The following is an 18,777-nucleotide window of genomic DNA, read 5'->3' as shown; positions in this document are numbered from 1 at the left end:
TCTACAATTTATCACCTCATAATTCGGTAACATTAAAATGGAAAAAAATACTTTATACTTAGGAATGTACTATAAATAAATATAATAAAATATAAATATCCTTGGACATTTTACACTGCGCTTCTAGTCCCAAACTAAGCAAAGCTTGTACTATGGGTACTAGACAACGGATACAAACATACTTAAATACTTTTTTTTTGTAAATACATACATATTATACATAGAAAACACCCAGTCCAATACAAACAAATATGTTCATGCACACAAATGTTTGTACTGTGTGGGAATCGAACCCGCAACCTCCGGAATAGTAGTCCGTTTCGAACCACTACACCAAACGGCCGACTATGAATTATTATAATATTATACGTATAGGTACAAACATAACATGTGTTGATAACATTTGATTAATCATTAATTAACACCGTTTAAACGTGTTAGCATTTCAATTCATTATCCTTTTGCGGAAACCTTTGTTGTAATTTAATGTGATATGAACACATTTTTATGATTTTCAATACATAATTGAACTCGAATTATTAAACTTAACCAATAAAATAATTATAATAGTTTGTATGTTATTCTAATAGCACAGAATGTAATTAGACTTAATTGGCATTTTAATTGTACGTTTTACGCCATGTTCATGTGCCAAGAACATAATTTGTATCAGCGTGTATGGCGTTACTTGTGCTTGCCTTGCATGATTTTAAAATATTACTAACGTTGACTTACACGAGTACCGACATTTATTCGTCCGCACGCTACCAAGCAGTATAGTTTCCATTAAAAAGACAATAATTCTTACAATATGCAAACACCGGAGAGTACTTCATTTATTATTCATAAACACTAATCGAAACAATCGAGGAGCAATTAACATTTTTTTACGATAATGACTCGGATCATCAATCAGTCGCATCGAGCGCACATGTTCAAGTATAGTACATGATGTCATGAATAAACAAAAGATTTAGATTGACAGCTCAACAATTTTTATTTCACTATTATATTTAAGTACTATTATTATGAGGTAAAAATGTACGTACGACTGTATAGAATACATTCTGAAAACTAATTTACAAATAGAAAGCTGCATAGTTTCGTCGTAGCAGTATCGCAGATTTACAACCAGTTTCTAAATTAAGAATTAAAACCTGATCATGTGCATTCTCTACTCTTTTTTATTCGACGACATTAAGACGATGATAAATGAATATAGGTACAATCAAGTCAGTAAGTCAAGACATCAGCAGATATGTTGTAAAGTATAAACTTTATTTATGAAAAAGTCAACTTTGAATTCATATTAATAAGATTCTATAGTCATAATATCAAATCACACGAACCGATACGTAAGTAATAGGAAACAGATGAAGACGTGTCATCCATAAACGCAATTCTCAATAATAAAGGATCGAAGAAGAAAGTTCTAAAATTTTCACAATATATCACCAAAATCAACACATTAATAGGTACCTGATATCGATCAAAACTGAATTTTTTCTCCCTTCATAGTCCTATTCTAGCCTTAGTTGAAAATTTAGATAGGTCGTAATTTTTAAATTCCCATAATGTCTGGAGCCAGACGAACGGTTTTGCGGCAAGCAATATGTACGAATCTCGCTCGCTGCCTGAAAACTTGCGACCACTTTTCCTCATCTATATTCGCGGTGTATGCTCGTGCACTACTGTTGCTACTCATGCCCATGTTATTAGTTTCGTGATACATAGGAGAGCGATAAATTGTACCAAGTTGTACTATTTTCGCCTGAGCATTTAATCGTACAGAACTTATAACGAAACGCTGCAACCCTGAAACCGGAAGTGCGGTGAAGAACACTTTATTAGAAATCAAACCTGAATATGAAAATAAGTCTCAAAGACCTTTTACTTATAGACCTTATTATTTTTTTAAAGAATAAGGCTGAGTTGCACCAACTTACTTTGACCGTAACTATAACGATAACCGGTGCTTTTTGTATGTAGTTTGACAAACGTCAAAAATCTGACAAACTCCGTACATAATCACCGTTGCCAACCACTTTATTGTTATTGTTACGGTTAAAATAAGGTGGTGAAACTCAGCCTAAGACTAATTAATAAAGGTGTCTCTACACAATCTTTTGCCTCAACACCTTTTCAGGACTAAATGCTGACAAGAAGCCAGCAACAACCGCCATTTTTGATTAAAAAGAATCATTAATGGAAACATAATCATGATTGCGTTATGATGCGATTTTAGCTTTCTCTTTATGAAATAAATATCTAGAAATAATAAATTAATTGCAATGAAGTTATGAAATTCGTTTGTTTATTTTATTTGGAATTACTTACCACTTATTTCAAACAAATCTACACATCGTGATTTTATTATAGCTATCCAACCAACCTAAATATCTGAAAGTTATATTGCGTTGTACGAATATGTTATCTAACTCAATGAAAATTAATATTAATTTTACATCATCTATTTCTGAACAAAGCTCAGCCGTCGAAGTGCTTCCATTTCAGTATCGTGTACAATTCATTTGTAGAGCCTAAAATAGAATGTATCAGCCTGCCTAATGCATTTTGGTTCAGGAGCCAATAAACATTATTGTTACTATATTCAGAAATGTATAAATGAGGAAACATATTTCTTTTAGTTTTCTTGGCTAAGAAGCATGGCATGGGTGAAAGCTTCAATGCATTAAATGCATTTTAATGAATTAAAATTATTTGGTATTCATCATATTCATCTCATATTTGATGCATCATGAATCCACTTTATTTTAATTCAAAGCAGGAGAGCAATAGTTTCATTATTTACAGCCNAATAGGGGCCTGAAAATGCGGCGAAATGGTTCCAGTAAAGGATGGTACGGCAGTGTTTGCTTCGCGCTCGACTTGGCGGGGGCACTGCCGTGCCCCCAGATTTAGTAAACATATTTCTTGTAAGTAGTTTTTCTTGCCTAAGATGCATGGGTGAAAACTTCAATGCATTAAATGCTTTAATGCATTTTAATTAATTAAAATTATTTGGTATTCATCTGATATTAAAATTTGATGCATTACATGATACATTTATGATGATCAACTTTATTTTTATTCAAAGCAGGAAAACAATAGTTTCATTATTTACAGCCAGCTGAAAATGAATGAAAACAAATCATTGTATCGTATCCTGGAAACGTGTTTCATTATGTATAGAACAACGTCGATAGAGCTCATGGCAATGCGGAGCTGGCGAACTTTGCACAATTTATCAAATTGAGTTACCGAGGGGCAATATCGCAGAGCGAACGCAATATTGCAGCGCGTGACCGCGTCTGCAATACGCGCTCAATACATCGGCCGGCGCCGGGCCCGCACGTCCGCCGCCCCCGCCCGTCTTGTAGCCTCCCCCGCCCAACTGACCACCTAGATATTTAGCTAACAATGCCTCGTACCTACCGCTCCCGCTCGCACCGCCGCGCGCCGCGCCCGCGCGACCGAGACGCCCGCGCCTCCGGTCATCGCTATATTTATTGGCGACTCTCATAAGTACGCGGGTCAGGTTATAAGTTTCCACGAAATGAATGGCCGAGGCACGTAGAGGGCGAGCGCCCGGCCGGCTTAACAAGAAAGCACCTCCACCAGAAACTTGGCGGGGGGTCACCCCACGGCCGCTGGCGTTATAATTAAAAAACAAAAGAATACAGCCACTCAGCCTCTTGGCCGCCTGCTCGTTCGACTCCACGCGAAAAATGCAACGACTGACAATTAAATTTTAGAGAAGGAAGACTTTGTCCCTATTTCTGTTTTATGTTTTTTATAGGAGTCCTGAAAACCTAAATAACTATCTGTAAAAGTATTACTAGGTACCTTGACTTGAGAAAACTAATTTAGATTGAAGCCTAGGAAATTCTTGTAAAAAATATGTAGAAAATATGATGACGTTTCTTTTTGATACACATGATTGTTTTACAAGTAGGTAAAGTAGTAGAGTACAAATCAATATTTCGCCCCCTATATTTTGTTTTACCATTTCGACCTGTATCTTATATTTATGTAACTGAAAGTCTCCTGAAACAATGCTTCTGATAAATGTATTCTTATATATTCCAGAAGGGGTAAAATGGAAGCGTTACACGTCCGCTGCGGTCAAATTAATCTTATAAATAAAGCATCAGACCCATGTGCGCGTCACATTTCACGCGGCCGTCCTATTACAAATACCATTAGAGCTCGCAGATGACCGCACGTTTTATAATGCGAAGGCAGTCGCCCCCGCCCCCTCCTCCCTTGACCATCGACCGACAATTGTAAATGGCACATAAAATAAATGAATGTGCAGCGGGACTCGCCTCTGCAGCAGACAATATAAATTACGAGCGGACGATTATATTCCGGCGGGAATGAAGCGTTTTCCTTCAGATGCGCTACATCGCCGGGAGGCCAGCATAAATCCGCCGCTGCCCACCGCCGGCTCTCGTTAGCCGTGCGTGTAATTGGCTCCTTCGTTTTTGGGCAGCTTTGATTAGACATCACTTGAATTTTGTGCGGTTACAGGTACATCTGATTTTTATTAATATGTGCAAACAAAACTTGTAAGCAAAGCCTGTGTGAACTTACTGAAATCTGAAACCTCCAATAAATCAATTCATTTTCCCTATTGAAATATACGGAAACGCTCAATTTTAATTTATAGTGTGTCTTTCAGCGCTTTTTCAGCTATGCGAAATGAAAAAAGCATTCCGTTTCCCTGCTTTATGAATGTACACGACCGTGGATTAAAACAACAAAAGCAGCGGTCAACACAAGACTTTAATTTCCTCGAAAAGCAAATGAAAAGGGTAAGGGTCGCCATGATAATGTATCCCCGTCCAGGAGGATAGCTAATGGCAAATTTCCAATAACATCTCGTTGATCTTGCTAAGTGAAATTTATGGTATAATTAGAACCGAACGCGCCGAGCACATAAGGCGGCACCGTCGCTACATTACATTATGGGTCTGCACGACTCAAATTGTGTACTCTTCATGAATTATAGAGCATTATTATTGGTTCATACTGAATTATTACTACATTACATTTATTTCTGGCTCCTAAATTGAATATGCCTGTCATGGTCATGGTATAAATTTTTAAATACTAACTTACAGGGTAAGCTGCATAATTTTGATTCACTTAATAATCTTGGCATATATTCAAAGGAAGGAATAGGGGATATAAATTGTATACATTTGTGAAAGTAATGGATATATTTTTATGAAGCAGTCTTACGCGAAATGATAAATAAATAATTATTTATAACATTTGGCGCGGGCATTACACCTTATATAGAACAAATGCCAATTAAACGTCTATTAAGTGGAAAAAATAGACTACACATCATTAACAAATGGACCGCAAATTCAGTGCCTTTCATACATACATCGAGAAAACCAGAGAGGCTAATCACGAGCCGAATGAGTCATTCGATATCGCAGACCAGTCATTTGGTCAGTGTCGCAAAACTAATGACACATAATGACGGCCGGGCTAGTGGCCAGAGGGTGTGGAGCTCTGCCAACCTGCTCGGCCGCTTGGCTGAGACGAACTAGTCCCTAAACCGATGCGCTAAGAGTTAAGAAACCTGCAAAGGAATCAGTCAAGGTCTGTTGGTCGTCCTCCCTGGGAGGTCTTGCCGTTTGGGTGCATTCGCGGCCACCGGTGACCACCTGACCACCCCACCACAGCTAATTGGAGCTCCCTGTAACAATGCGACACAATATTCCAATATTAGGACTACCAAGCAGCATTAACTATAAACTACGTGTGCAAATGCACAGGAGCGTGAAGGCGAAGCGCCCAGTTTGGACAGTTCCGTATTGAAAAACATGTATATCGTGTGTGAGTCACGCGAGCTTGTCACTGTCGGACAAGCGCGGAACTGCAACCTATTGGACCAACAAGCCTAATTTGGTACATACATATTTTTTCTAACTACTTAATTCAATTAACTTAAAGTAGGCAATTATTCGATTTCTACTGAGAAATCGTAGATTGATAAATCTCTAATCTGTAGTATAAATTACTACATTTAATTGATACGATTGTACATCAACTTTCAAAAGTGTTTTAATCAATTATTATTTATGTTTCATAGCGTATAAATAGCAACTGTTCACGAGTTTTTCTTTTTCGCTCAATTATAACGTTGAGATTGAAACGCAACGCTCGCGCTGGATTGTCATCTGCCTTGCCATGTAATGAATAAAAGTAATCATCATCCTCATAATCCTAATCTCAATCAACAGAATATGAGCAGAGCAATATAAGTACCCATTAACCATAGCTGCCAAGCGAAAATGTCTCATGGTGGCCTCTCCTCTCGTCCTAATTGTATAATGTAATGCGCAATGGTGGTACATAGTTTTGTCCTGTTTAGTACTGTGTTTGACTTATTCAATACCGAGTCCGACACCCACTTTGACGCGGCCAGGCAATTTGTTCTGGATCGGCTAGATAACAAATCACCTTCCTTGAGATCTCTATAAGACTGCCATCCATACGAGTCATGAGGCACTAGGAAATAATACTACAGCATACTTCACTCTACAATTTTTCAAACATAATTTACTGTTTCGTGTTATTATAAAATACTTAATATTTTTTTATTTAGTCAACCGTATTAACATTACTAATTAACTGTATGTTAAAACAAAGCTTACTTGCAAAGGTTCTTTAATATCATCTGCATTTTTCCCAATGATATCCCATGGTTTTAATCCACATACGGTAAAAATGATGCGTAGTAAATAGTGTTCCTAGTACATTTACGGTCCACCGGACGCCGTCTCGTCGCGATGACTGCCCCACTGCACTCGTTATGGCATTATAAATGTGCACGTGCAACGAGAAAATAACGCTTAATGACGTATTACACGGCACGGACGGTCAAGAAAACCGTTAACGCTCCTTCATACGTTTTCAATTTTCCAGAAATAATGGTCACGGATTGCACGAACGTTGTAATCAATGAACAGGTTTGTGCAGTATACCTAACGGAAAATCATGTCATGTCAATACGTGACTAAAAACAATCAAAAAAGTTTGTATTAATCCAATTTTATCTTAATCTATTATTAAATCTGAGTAAATGATACAGCTCTACTAATCTTCAATAACACAGTGATTTTGCTATCTTAACTTAATCTAGAGAGAAATTTAGAAAGTAAAGTTCTGCTGGCAACTGCATTTGAAATGCACTTTGATTTCAATAATTCCATTACAAACAGACGCGTGCACATGCAGTTACTTTCACTCCGGTGCACTTGTTCAAATGGACACGAATTTTCGCGTAGTTTCGTATTGTTAATTTACAGAATAAATATTAAAAGGGTTAAATTTTCAAACGGTAATAACTTTTTTGGAGAACTTATTAAAAACTAATTGTCAATATTTCAACGTAAAAACTCTAGCAATTTACTCATATAGTTCCAAAATACTGAACTGTCCTATCGATGACATTGACAGTGGGGCGCCACCGTCAATACCGGATCGCTGGTTCCGATTTTTGCCATGTTGGAAACCATATAGTTGAACGATGGTAGCGCCCCCCTGTCATTGAGTTTGGCGGGACAGTTCAGCGTGGGTCATCTATAATTGGATGTTTTTTTCTTCTTCTTACAACGCTGATTTCTTACAATACCTTCAAAAATTTTTTAAAAAAACGTCAAACAATCAGTTTAATTCAATTCTCCTTTATTCTCTGGACCCTCTGTTGGCAAAATCGGTTTATTTTAGGCCATTATGCTTTGCGAAAGTTGAAACTCGATGTGTGAGGCAGGCGTGTGGAACGTCGTCCGGCGCGAGCGCCAGAAATGAATTTGATGAACTTTTCTCGCAGCAATAATGGCTTCGGCACGTACCAACATAATTCCCGGCAAAACTTCCGCACTGATCCCGCCCACGTGTAGGGCTGTGCCTTGGTGTCTACTTTACCATCAAAATACCATAGACTCTCGTGCGTGTATTTTTGCGCTCAATGTTACACGCAAGTACCTATTTAGAAAAGACATCTTCTTAATTAATTTTTATAATGTACCTATAACATAAGATTACATCAGTGGCAATAAAACAACAGTGTCCACAAAGTCAACAAAATGTAAAAAAATCGATTGCACTATTTTTTTATTATTTTTGTCATTTTGTGCCATTATATTGGGTGTTAGGTAAATGGGTATATGAGCCGACACTAGCCCATGTTAACATGGTCATATAAATGGTATGGTGAAGACAGAAAATTGATATCTTCATTTTAATTATTTTAATTTTCATACAAATCGGATTTTATAAAATTTATTGTGTAAAAATAAAAGAAATAAAATGATGATATCAAATTTCTGACTTCACCATACCATTTATATGCCCATGTTAACATGGGCTAGTGTCGGCTCATATACCCATTTACCTAACACCCTGTATACATTTACTTTGACGACACGTCAATTTATGTAGCAGACTGTAAAAAAATTCACATTTGATAATTAGACAAAAGAAATCGATTTCAATTAGGGATATAATCAANGATTTCAATTAGGGATGATAATAATGCTATTACAAGAAAATAGTGTATCTAGAAAATTACTAAGAATAAATGAAAGCAAAATTAATGCAGTAGAAATACGATCTGTGATGTGCAGAAAGTGTTCGTCTTATCTTCAAATAGAAATCTGAGACGGAGTGAAGTTGATATTATCAACAGTTGTTATTTATAATTAGCATGCTTGAGATGAAAGATGTTTTTCTAATTATAATATCCACGTAAAAAAGAAAAAAATATAGGTAAACACTTTCAATACTTCATCTAAAGAAGTCGATTAAAAATGATTTCATATTCCATTTATGCTATCGCTGCATTTTTGAGCAAAAGCTATTAATTTTCATATGATTTTATTGCAATTTAAGCAGCCCTGTAATTTCATTAATACGAGCTTCAATACATACTTCGATGCAAATCATGCTAATTAACGCAACATGATCCATTTTTTCACGCCCGTATATGTATGCTACATTTCTTTATCCAGAAATAGGTGAAGGAAAAGATTCTTTTTTTCAATGTTACACAAAAAAATATTGACATAAATAATAATAGCAAAGCTGGCTAGCTGGCGGCTGCCTGGTGGTCGTTCGCGTACGTGACTAGGTATAAAACACAGTAGAGTAGACTGCTAGCAAGGAGTCATTTATTTGACACCGAAACAATACAAATATCTGCGATGTGCTGATGTAGAGCATCTGTTTTGATTGGTTTTGGGATTTTCAGGACATTTACAAAAAATATTTATATCCTTTCGCTTTGTTTTTACTATGATATGTCAAAAGATATGGTATTTATTTATAAATAAAAACACAGCCCTGCATCGAAGGACAGCGGACGGCAGGGAAGAAGGGAGCGCACATCCAATATAAGAAGAGAACAAAATAGGTTTATGTCGGACACTTTGACCAGCCGACCGTGCGCTAACTTCGCTACACGACGCGGCTCCTCATAATATCCTAAGTCCTCCAATGTTTTTCATATTGTTTTTTCACCAGTTCTGTATGAGTTCGATCCTTATTACCATAAAGTTTTTGGTCACAGCTTGTAATCATTTGCTTTTGTAAGCGTACCTACTAAATAATTATCCATTCAAAAGTTCTGATTATTCCCCCTACATCCATTGTTTATCTGTTTTTTTTTGGACGCCGCTAAATTAGGCACACGTTTTAATTGTTTAAGTTAATGGATATCTATAACTCTTAAGTAATGCATATTTACCAGATTCTTCCAAAAAAGAGCAGGACAAAAAAGGCTATTAATAATTGCAAATCTAACGATCGTAAAATGGCCATCCAATTAATTTTCCACAAAGCGTGTTATGTTCAACAGCTCATTAGCTAGCTAATGGCTACATACTTTAAATCACTCAAACGTCCTTTTAAACATTTTCCGAATAATTTCTCGCATATTTGGTATTAATCAAAAGGCTTATTAACTTTATTAATGTTGAGCGTATTTTGATATTTATCAATATTTAATCACGCTTACCTCTTGTTAAATTATTAGAATTGATCTAAAAATGTAATTTCGAATGAATGAATAATGTACATGTAACATTGCATAGCGTTTCTAAATAGAATATGCAACTAGACAGCTCTATATGCACCCATTCGAATTTACCTCGATAAATAAGTCATCTGTTGAGACACCACCGTGATGGTGCCCCAAATCGAGACGTAGACGCACATCAAGTATTGAACGCTGGTGGGCAGGCGCTGCGCTGGCGGTAAGTAATATTGGACAACGTCCGCCAGCCCAAATTCCTCATGGAATTAACTAGTCGTGCACTTACATAGATATAGATCGTCTAGTCTACTATAGACCCTCACCGCTACTACAGGCACGTCAAAATGCCTATGGAAACGAGCTACGCTGACATGTAAGCCTGAAAACTAATCAACTGACACACTATTCCAAGAGCAGAAATGAAGCCAACGGCACGATCGGCGCACCGCTTAATCAGTGCCGGACCGCCCGCCCTATATTTGCGTATGCAAAGAGACGGCAGCCGCATTAACGATGCCATATAGCCAGCGTAGCGTGCAGCGATTGGGCAAACACATATCTGCATTATAAACAGCGTCCGGGCTCGCAAACGCGCTGCGGTCGGCCTTTACCGGCGCTAATCAACGTGCTGACCTTCCGCTGCCGGACAAACGATGCACCACACTTCAATACTCGCTCCTCTACAGACCGTGTTTGCCTAACCGACGGGCTCTAGCGGGCGGATACCAGCCGAGTAATTAAGCTGATGCCACAACAAATATTTACAAACCCGGATCTAATCGAAAAAAATCGTTAACATAAAAATTACAATGCCAGTGTTTTTTAATAAATACGAGTATATCTAAAATTCTGAATCGTGCATAAGTAAGTACGATGAGAAGAAGAAAGTTTCAGCCCAAAGACGTCGAAAGCTCTCTACAGAATCAATACAGAATTTAAGATATTTACAGATAGATCTTGATCCGGTGTCGATCAGCAAATATTGTGCACCATTACCTCGATATTCAGTAAGGCAGAAAAGATCATAACAAGCCCAGGTACATGTAGCATGCGTGCATGTGCAGTGAATCGATTAAGACTTTCTACTTTCCACTTCATACCCGCTGCACCTACTTTAACGGAAAATCTCGACACATTTCACGGACTCCTCTCCACTAGAGCGAATAAAGAAAGCGGGTTACTGCTGCAGGTAATTAATTAACAACCATAAGCATGGAACACCTCTGATGCATTACCAATGAGGAGCAATGGGTGCGCAAGTGAGCCTCCGGCGACACTCTCAGGTCTTTTCATGTCTACTCTACTGAATTATTCATCATACTCATTATGTACATAATTTTCTTTTTTCCAGATCATTCTTTCTGTCTTTTCAATCAAGTCTAACACAGTTCCAATTACGATAATCATAAATTACCTAATTCTTTCATTTATTATAGTGAATGTGACAGAATTACCTAATTAGTGGGTCTAGACAAAGTGCCATTATAATCGCAAACCAGTCGAAAAGTGGTCGAAAAGCCCCTTTTTTGTATGGAATTTGACGGATTCGATTTTCGATTCGATCAAAAAGTGCGTTTTGTCTAGGGGGGCTGGCCAAAGTTAGTTTTGGGATTAGACAGTAATTGACATTATTGTCTCTCCTGCCTACTTAGTGATAGCTAAATAAATAACAACAAGCTCTTTTTCATTATTTATTTGTCATAAAATTGACACTGATTTCAATACTTACACATACTATGGAGAATGAAACTAGATTCTGTGTAATGTTTTTTTTATTTATATCTTACATCACTTAGTAAATTAATTTACATTCAACATACAACCGTAGTCACAAATAAATAAATTACATTAAATAATTTACTGACATAGATTTGAGAGCAAGAGTGGACGACCGATTCGTCTAAGAAGGATGTCCAAATTGGACGGTACTTTGGTTTGAGGTTATTTTGTGGGTCGGCATGGCGGAGGCGACGGTGGCGGCGGAGGCGTCCGGGCCGGGCCAGGGGCTTGGCGGCTGCTGGGGCTGCTCAGCTGCTGCTGATAGCTTTCAGCGGCTGCTGGTAGCTGCTCAGCGGCTGCTCAGGAGCTGCGGAGTGGCTGGGCAGTTCGAGGGCCCATAACTCTGCCGCTCAACTGCTTACGTGCTCTCGGTCGTCTGCTCCGCATAATACCGATACGGGTCCACCAAGCCTGGTTTTGCTGGCCTCACCACATATAGATTCCGCCTTCGAATTAAAGACTAGAATTAAAATATTTAGAATTAAAAACTACGAAGTGAAAAAACAAAAAATATAAGCAAATAAACATAGGTAGAGCACATTCAATATTCATCAGATAACAAATTGTTTCTAATATCTTAATTACTTTAGAATTCTTGAAATTCATTATGAATTAAATGTTAAATTACCTATGGTGTCCATCTGCATGAACTTGGAAGGTAGTTTCACCATTATTGCCGTCGTGACTGAACAGCTTCTTCAGAGCAATGATTCCAGCAATAGTGAGAGCCACCTTACTGGCGATGAGCGCTTTACCAGCAATGGCTGCTAGAGTCTTCAAAGCCATACCGCCAACTATGCTCACGGTTGTGAAGATGCCAAGCAGCAGGTAGGGCAGAACCTTCTTACCTACACAAAAAATAAAAATTATGATGTAATACATTTCACTAATTTAGGCAAACACTTTAAGTTAAATCTTACGAACCTCTGCCTCTGCCTTCCGAAGCAAGATCCATAGAGATCGTGTGAGTGTTCATCAATTGCTCGAATTTGGTGCGCAGCATTGTGTCGACCTTGTCCTCGGCTGTCATCCCAGGGAAGAACCGAGGCTCTGCCACCGCGGAGGGCGCGTCAGCCTGCTTCACCAGAGTCAAGCCGTCAGCGAGCTGAACGCTCTCCTACAACACAAGATACTATTAATACACTATCCATCACTTCAACATCACTATCGTCCTGCACAAAAAGCACATTGTCACCTGCTCAACAGCCCTAGTGAGCGCCGTAAGAGCTTTGCCTTTTAAACACATCGTGAATTGTTTCTGCGCACTGCAATCATCATAAATCTTCTGTAAGACGGTGAATTCTGCCGAGGGCCACCATGAGCTCTCATCAGCTCTTCCGCTGTCGACTTCGTTCTGTGCATAATCCTCTAAATCCATAATGCGGGATCTTCGAGGTCCGTGTACATGGCCGGAGGCGACGACCATACAGATAACAGAGACGATGGCTATCCGGAAAGGGTTGCACATGTTTGTTTCGGTTTTCACACACTGCACTAAAACTAAAAATCGACGTATAAGAGGGTGGTCTGGCGGCAACTGACGGGCAGTGGAGCGGGTGAGAGCTTATAACTGTGCGCCACTTCGCCGTCGAGCACCACCAAACATCCGCTATTCCGCACTAATTCTCCACACGCGTACTTACGTAACTGAACTTGAAAATGATCGAGAGCCATTTTCCAAGTGAATTTCTCCAATAAAATGCACGGCAAAAAGCGAGACACATATCTGTTGCCGATTGCACCGAGTGTTGCACTTGTCGTGAGCTTGTGTGCGCGCGCGTAATTACACGTGTGTTGGCGTTTACCGTGAGGACCATTCAGTCCCACATTTCACTCACGGACGACCGGTTTCAGTCTATTAGTTGGCTGAATTGAATGTGGGAAATATTAATTCGGTCTTTATCAGCGTTTGCGCAGGGTGCAAGGTCGCTCGCGCGGGCGCAGGTCGCATGCTAGCGGTGGCGTGGCCGAGGATCGCGCCTCCGGTACAGACGTAACAACACTAGGAACAATTTGCTATTTACGATTAAAAGAAAGTAAAAGCGATATCGAGTCGTGTCAGTGGACTACAAATTAGAAATAATATTCATCTAATACAATTTCAATAAAATTATCTCTAAATGGTGTCTCATTATAGCTAAAAGGTTTGCAAGACTCAGAAGAGAATAAATAGATCAGTTAAGTATCCTGTTTTGATCTAATAAAATAAAATTCTAGAGTCACGTTTGTAACAAAATTCCTCTGAAACGGCTTGACTGGCCCATTCTTATTTTGTGAATATTAGTAAATAGTTAGTAGGTCTGAGAATAGGACGCAAATTTTATTTTTCATACCCCTGGGTGCAAAACAATGTTTGCTAGGTCAGCTAGTAAATTATAATTTTCTTTCTTCTTAATTTATTTATAACTCAGTTGTAAATAATCTTAAAAATCTTAATAGAACTACTTGCCCTTGCCATAGATACAACTTTCGTAATATAAATGATGCAGAATATGTAATAAAAATAAATTCTTAAAAACTTTCTAATTCATTACCCTATTTACCATGAGTTCTAAGTTGTTCTTATTCAGATGTTTAATGAGCAGGTAAAATTAAAACATAACACTTAATCTAATCTATGCTGCTCCGAATCTATCAAAAATCTTTGCTGCATGATACAAGTTCCCGAAACCAAGCAATTTGTCCATAAAGCGATTATCTGATAACTGTGACGTTTATCATATACCTACATGTTATGATATACAGCATAGGTACTCTATTCGTTATGTCTACAAGATATTCTTTCTGCCTGGCTGCAGCATAATAAGTAAGGTAAACGTATTAATCAGTGTATGTGGGTTCGGATGTTACGGTCTGACGCGATAACGGATCTCAGCTCCCCNGGGGTTACGGGTTGCCCGACAGGCCCGCCGAGTTGACGTAACTTGCCGCGCAGGTGAAGAGTCAGCCGCCCGCGTGACAGAACACGCGGACGTTGCCCAGGATGCACCACGTGGAGGTCCCTCACCATCGCACCCCATGATGGTAAGTAACCTAACCTAACCTAACCTAATCTATGATGACCTAGGTATGATGGTAAACTTTAATTAGACAGTATTATACTGACAGTCTGAAAGTTGTACGACTCTCTCAGACTCAGACCATAAGTAACTCTTGAAAACTATGCTGTGCTTATTTTATATGCTCTGAATAATGTCTCCTTTCCTATTTTTATATCATTAATTTATGTAACTAAATTGTGAAGTGATTACTAGGTACCTATAGGCAGTATTTTACTGGCTAACTAATTCCCTCTTTAAAACTTGAGAGTTAAAAGCCTAATTTTCCATCTGTTTTGACTGGGCAAATACCTGTATTTACATATAAAATATTTTATATAATAGTAGAGTCGACAGTAAGTAACCCAACGGTTTCGGTATTGAACTCGATCGATGGTTCGAATCATGAATCGATGAAGTTCGATCCCTGTCGACCGCTGAAACTATTCCACGTACTTATTCCTAACAAGAGCATTATTATCATATTCACTTAGCTTAAAAATACACCCCGCAGACTACAGACTTTTGTAAGCCGATAGTTTGGTCCGGTTAATTGCGGACTCTTACGAAAAATAATAAAAAAAACCTCGGACAGACAGACAGACAGACATATCGAAACTATGAGTTCCTTGTCAGGACTACGAAACTCTAAAAACAGAAAAATCAGAAAAGCCTTATGCCCGTTTTCACCACCAATCCCTAATTTTTAAGTGACCCCTATGGTACACACATAACAGGTGTGATTGTGATTTTATAGGGGTCACCTAAAAATTTTTCACTTTAATCGATGGTGAAAACAGGCATTAGCTTTCATTATTTTGTGAAAAAAATAATTTTGGAAAATTCAGCAGCAGACACTGTAACTGCTGTAACTAAGAAAGTATAACTGCTGTAACTAAAAAGTATTAAGTTGTATACGTCTAACTTTCTTTTAAAGTTTACTATAACTGAGTCGCGATTTATTAAGATTTTCCTCTTTTTCTCAGTAAATAAAATGAATGAATACCTACTTAGTGCCTACTTATTTGTTAAACATGTTGCTAGATTGAGTTCGGGTTATAGTGATTATTTCTGTGATTCTAACCCAAACTGTACTGATTTATTGATAGAACGCATGTGAAAATTAAAACGCAAACCTGCTGTAAGGAAATGACAACACAACATGGAAGGTACTGGCTACACTAAATAAACTTGATGTTATAATTGAAAATAACTTCATGAAAAGTGAAATTACTGTTTCGCTTCAAAACACAAACAAATGAGTTAACAGTGTATTTAATACACATGAGCAGTTGTATAAAGAAAATTGTTAAATAAACTACTTACTTAAGTACCTAATACCTACTATTTAAAAGTACGGATATAAAAATACCACGCTCAAGCATGAGTCAACAGTCAAAATTCGTAGGTATTACAAAATTTCAAAATTCCACTATGTAATATTGTAACTTAAGTATGTATGATGCTACTACTACCACACTACTACTTAGGTACGTCAGGACCACAAACCTAGCCTCATCAGTCACACACCCTGTTTAATTTAATCTAACGACTTGGTTAAACTTATGACTACCAACCACCCAGTGATGGATTTTCACCATCATCATCATCGGCTTCTAGAATCCCACTACTATAGGGTGTTTTTTAAAGGTATACAACTTCAAAATGAAATAAAATATGTAAAAATATATTTTATTCGTATGGTAATGGTCTTATTTAAAAGATGTTCATAAGGCATTTATGCTTCAAAATTATTTCGGGCCTAAGGGTGCCACGGTTGGCTCAAATGTAGCGTAATCGAGATGTCCAATTTTCAATTTCTTTCTCGGGCAACTGGGGCCGCGCCAATGCCAACAACGCGACGAATGTTGGCATTGAATTCCATAGTTTATCTGCGCAGTAGTGGACTTCACACATCCCCAGAGAAAATAATCCATAGGTGTAAGATCACCTGATTGTGGAGGCAAATTCAAAGATCCATGACGTTAAATTATGCGCTCATCGAATGTTTCCCGCAATAAATTGAATGTGTCGCGAGCTGGTTAGATGGTAACACCATCTTGTTGAAACCATAGCTCGGCCACATTAATATCATTCATCTGAGGAATGAAAAGTTACGAAAATTACGTCGACCGTAATATGGACGTTTGTATGGAAAACTGAACCATGTTTTTTAAAATTCATTTTTTCACAATTTGCAAGCGTTGTTCTGAAGTAATTCTATTTAATTATGAAATGTCAAAACATACTGTCCACAAATGTACCACCAACTATCAAAATTGAAGGGAAGGGGTAAAACAAGGATGTCCCTAAAATTCAAAAGCATATTTTTGATGGCAATATTTTCGATTTCCCGCGTATTTTTATTTGAAATTATACAAAAAGCGTAAAAACAAGTAATAGTCATATGTATTCATATTAGTAGTTTATAATTTTAAGTGACACATAAGAATGTTTTAAATGTTCATTACATAACTTTTTGTTTTTGTGACATTTCTTGTTTTGCCCCTGTACCCTTCAATTTAACTATCATTAGAAACAGTGTAACCAATTTAAAGTTGTATAAGTACCTCTAAAAAAAAACACCCGTTACTTAGATATACTCGTATGTACATCTATANGGTCAGCTAGTACAGGGTAAAATTAAAATCGTTGACATCCTTTTAAAATAAGACTGCTAACAAGGTTTTTATTTTTGCCATTGACACCATGAGTAGTCTTATTTCAAAATGATACTCAGCAATTCTATTTGTTAGCGACTCCATTAAGCATTTGTGAAGGTAGGCAGGTAGGTACCTAAAGATTTCAAGTGTTTTCTGGCGTGTAAATTACTGTTGGTCTAATAATCGTAAGCTAAAATCATCTATTTAATATGCTTGTGATATAAGCAGGTTCACCGCAATATTCAGTGTTCGACGAAGATCGAAAAATGTCCTTTACAAGCGGCAGTCCAATGCCTGAACCGTTTGGCCATTGTCGCATAAACATCGACTTAGATTTTATTTCTGAACCCTTGATTTTTGGAAACACAACAACAAAAATTCTAACGTACCGAAGATACGAAGTTCAGTTCCCTGTCTGTCATTTAATAAACTGACTCAGGCCCTGGCTGCTTCTTCTGCTTCCGCTAAACAACGCTAATGGTGGACAGTTGCGGGGGGCTTGCTCAAGAGATAAAGGTCCTCCGGCAAGAAATATCAAACCTGAAAAACCAACTTCAGGATGGTATCACTAATTGTAAAGTGCAGTTCCTCGTTTGATAGCTGCACCGCCCAGATTAAGCAACAACATCAAGAGGTAAAAGTGTTTTACGTGCTTAGAGCTCATATTTTTATTCTTATTTAATGAAAATGGTACCAAGTTAAGACAGATGCAGATTACAGAACAACTACAGAAACAATTATTAATCCATGCTGAAACCGACTTCAGGAAGTTTAGCTATTTAGCGCCATCTAGTTCAAAACATCAAAATTAGTAGCCAGCGACCCAATAGGGACCCTCATCTATTCAACCCTCAAATTTCCCGCGTAGATGGAGTTGGTGGTAGGCGAATATTTTATTATTCCCGGAACAATGCTAGTTTTCCAAGCTTGCGGGTTGCAGGGTTGCAGCAGCGAAGCGAAATAGTTAAGCTGACACAGTTTCCCATAGAGTTTGTACTATAGTTCTGTGAGTAAAGCTAAAATTATGATAATTTGATTATACTCAATAGCTACATACAAACATTTTTGTTTTCACTTTATTTGTATTTATATCCTCTAGAAGACGATGTATTTAAATAAAGTGGAAAGAAAAGGAAAAAGAAGGAGAGGACACAAACGCCTTTGACACGGTCCTTTGACATGGATGGCTAACTAAAGAAGAACGGTCACCACGCCCCATACAAAAAAAAACCCAGACCCG

At 37.9% G+C, this 18,777-nt stretch overlaps 1 protein-coding gene across 2 annotated transcripts; it reads right to left on the bottom strand.

Moving 5' to 3' along the window:
* Positions 1-11,735: 11,735 nt before the first annotated feature.
* Positions 11,736-13,390, bottom strand: Osi21 (osiris 21). 2 transcript variants are annotated; one of them, XM_028303472.1, is made up of 4 exons: positions 13,032-13,390; positions 12,761-12,953; positions 12,465-12,684; positions 11,736-12,282 (listed from the first exon to the last, which is right to left on the bottom strand). In XM_028303472.1, the coding sequence occupies exons 1-4, from the start codon at positions 13,302-13,304 to the stop codon at positions 12,195-12,197; spliced, it is 774 nt and encodes a 257-aa protein (XP_028159273.1). In that variant the 5' UTR covers positions 13,305-13,390; the 3' UTR covers positions 11,736-12,194. The 2 variants fall into 2 exon arrangements, with proteins under 2 accessions (XP_028159273.1, XP_028159274.1); XM_028303473.1 differs by having other exon boundaries at positions 12,198-12,296.
* Between the last annotated feature and the right edge of the window lie 5,387 nt (positions 13,391-18,777).

This window comes from Ostrinia furnacalis, unplaced genomic scaffold (genome assembly GCF_004193835.3).
Source record: "Ostrinia furnacalis isolate ACB-3 unplaced genomic scaffold, ASM419383v2 OfSCF1242, whole genome shotgun sequence".
Lineage (NCBI taxonomy): Eukaryota > Metazoa > Arthropoda > Insecta > Lepidoptera > Crambidae > Ostrinia > Ostrinia furnacalis.
This window is presented reverse-complemented; position numbering and strand designations above follow the sequence as displayed.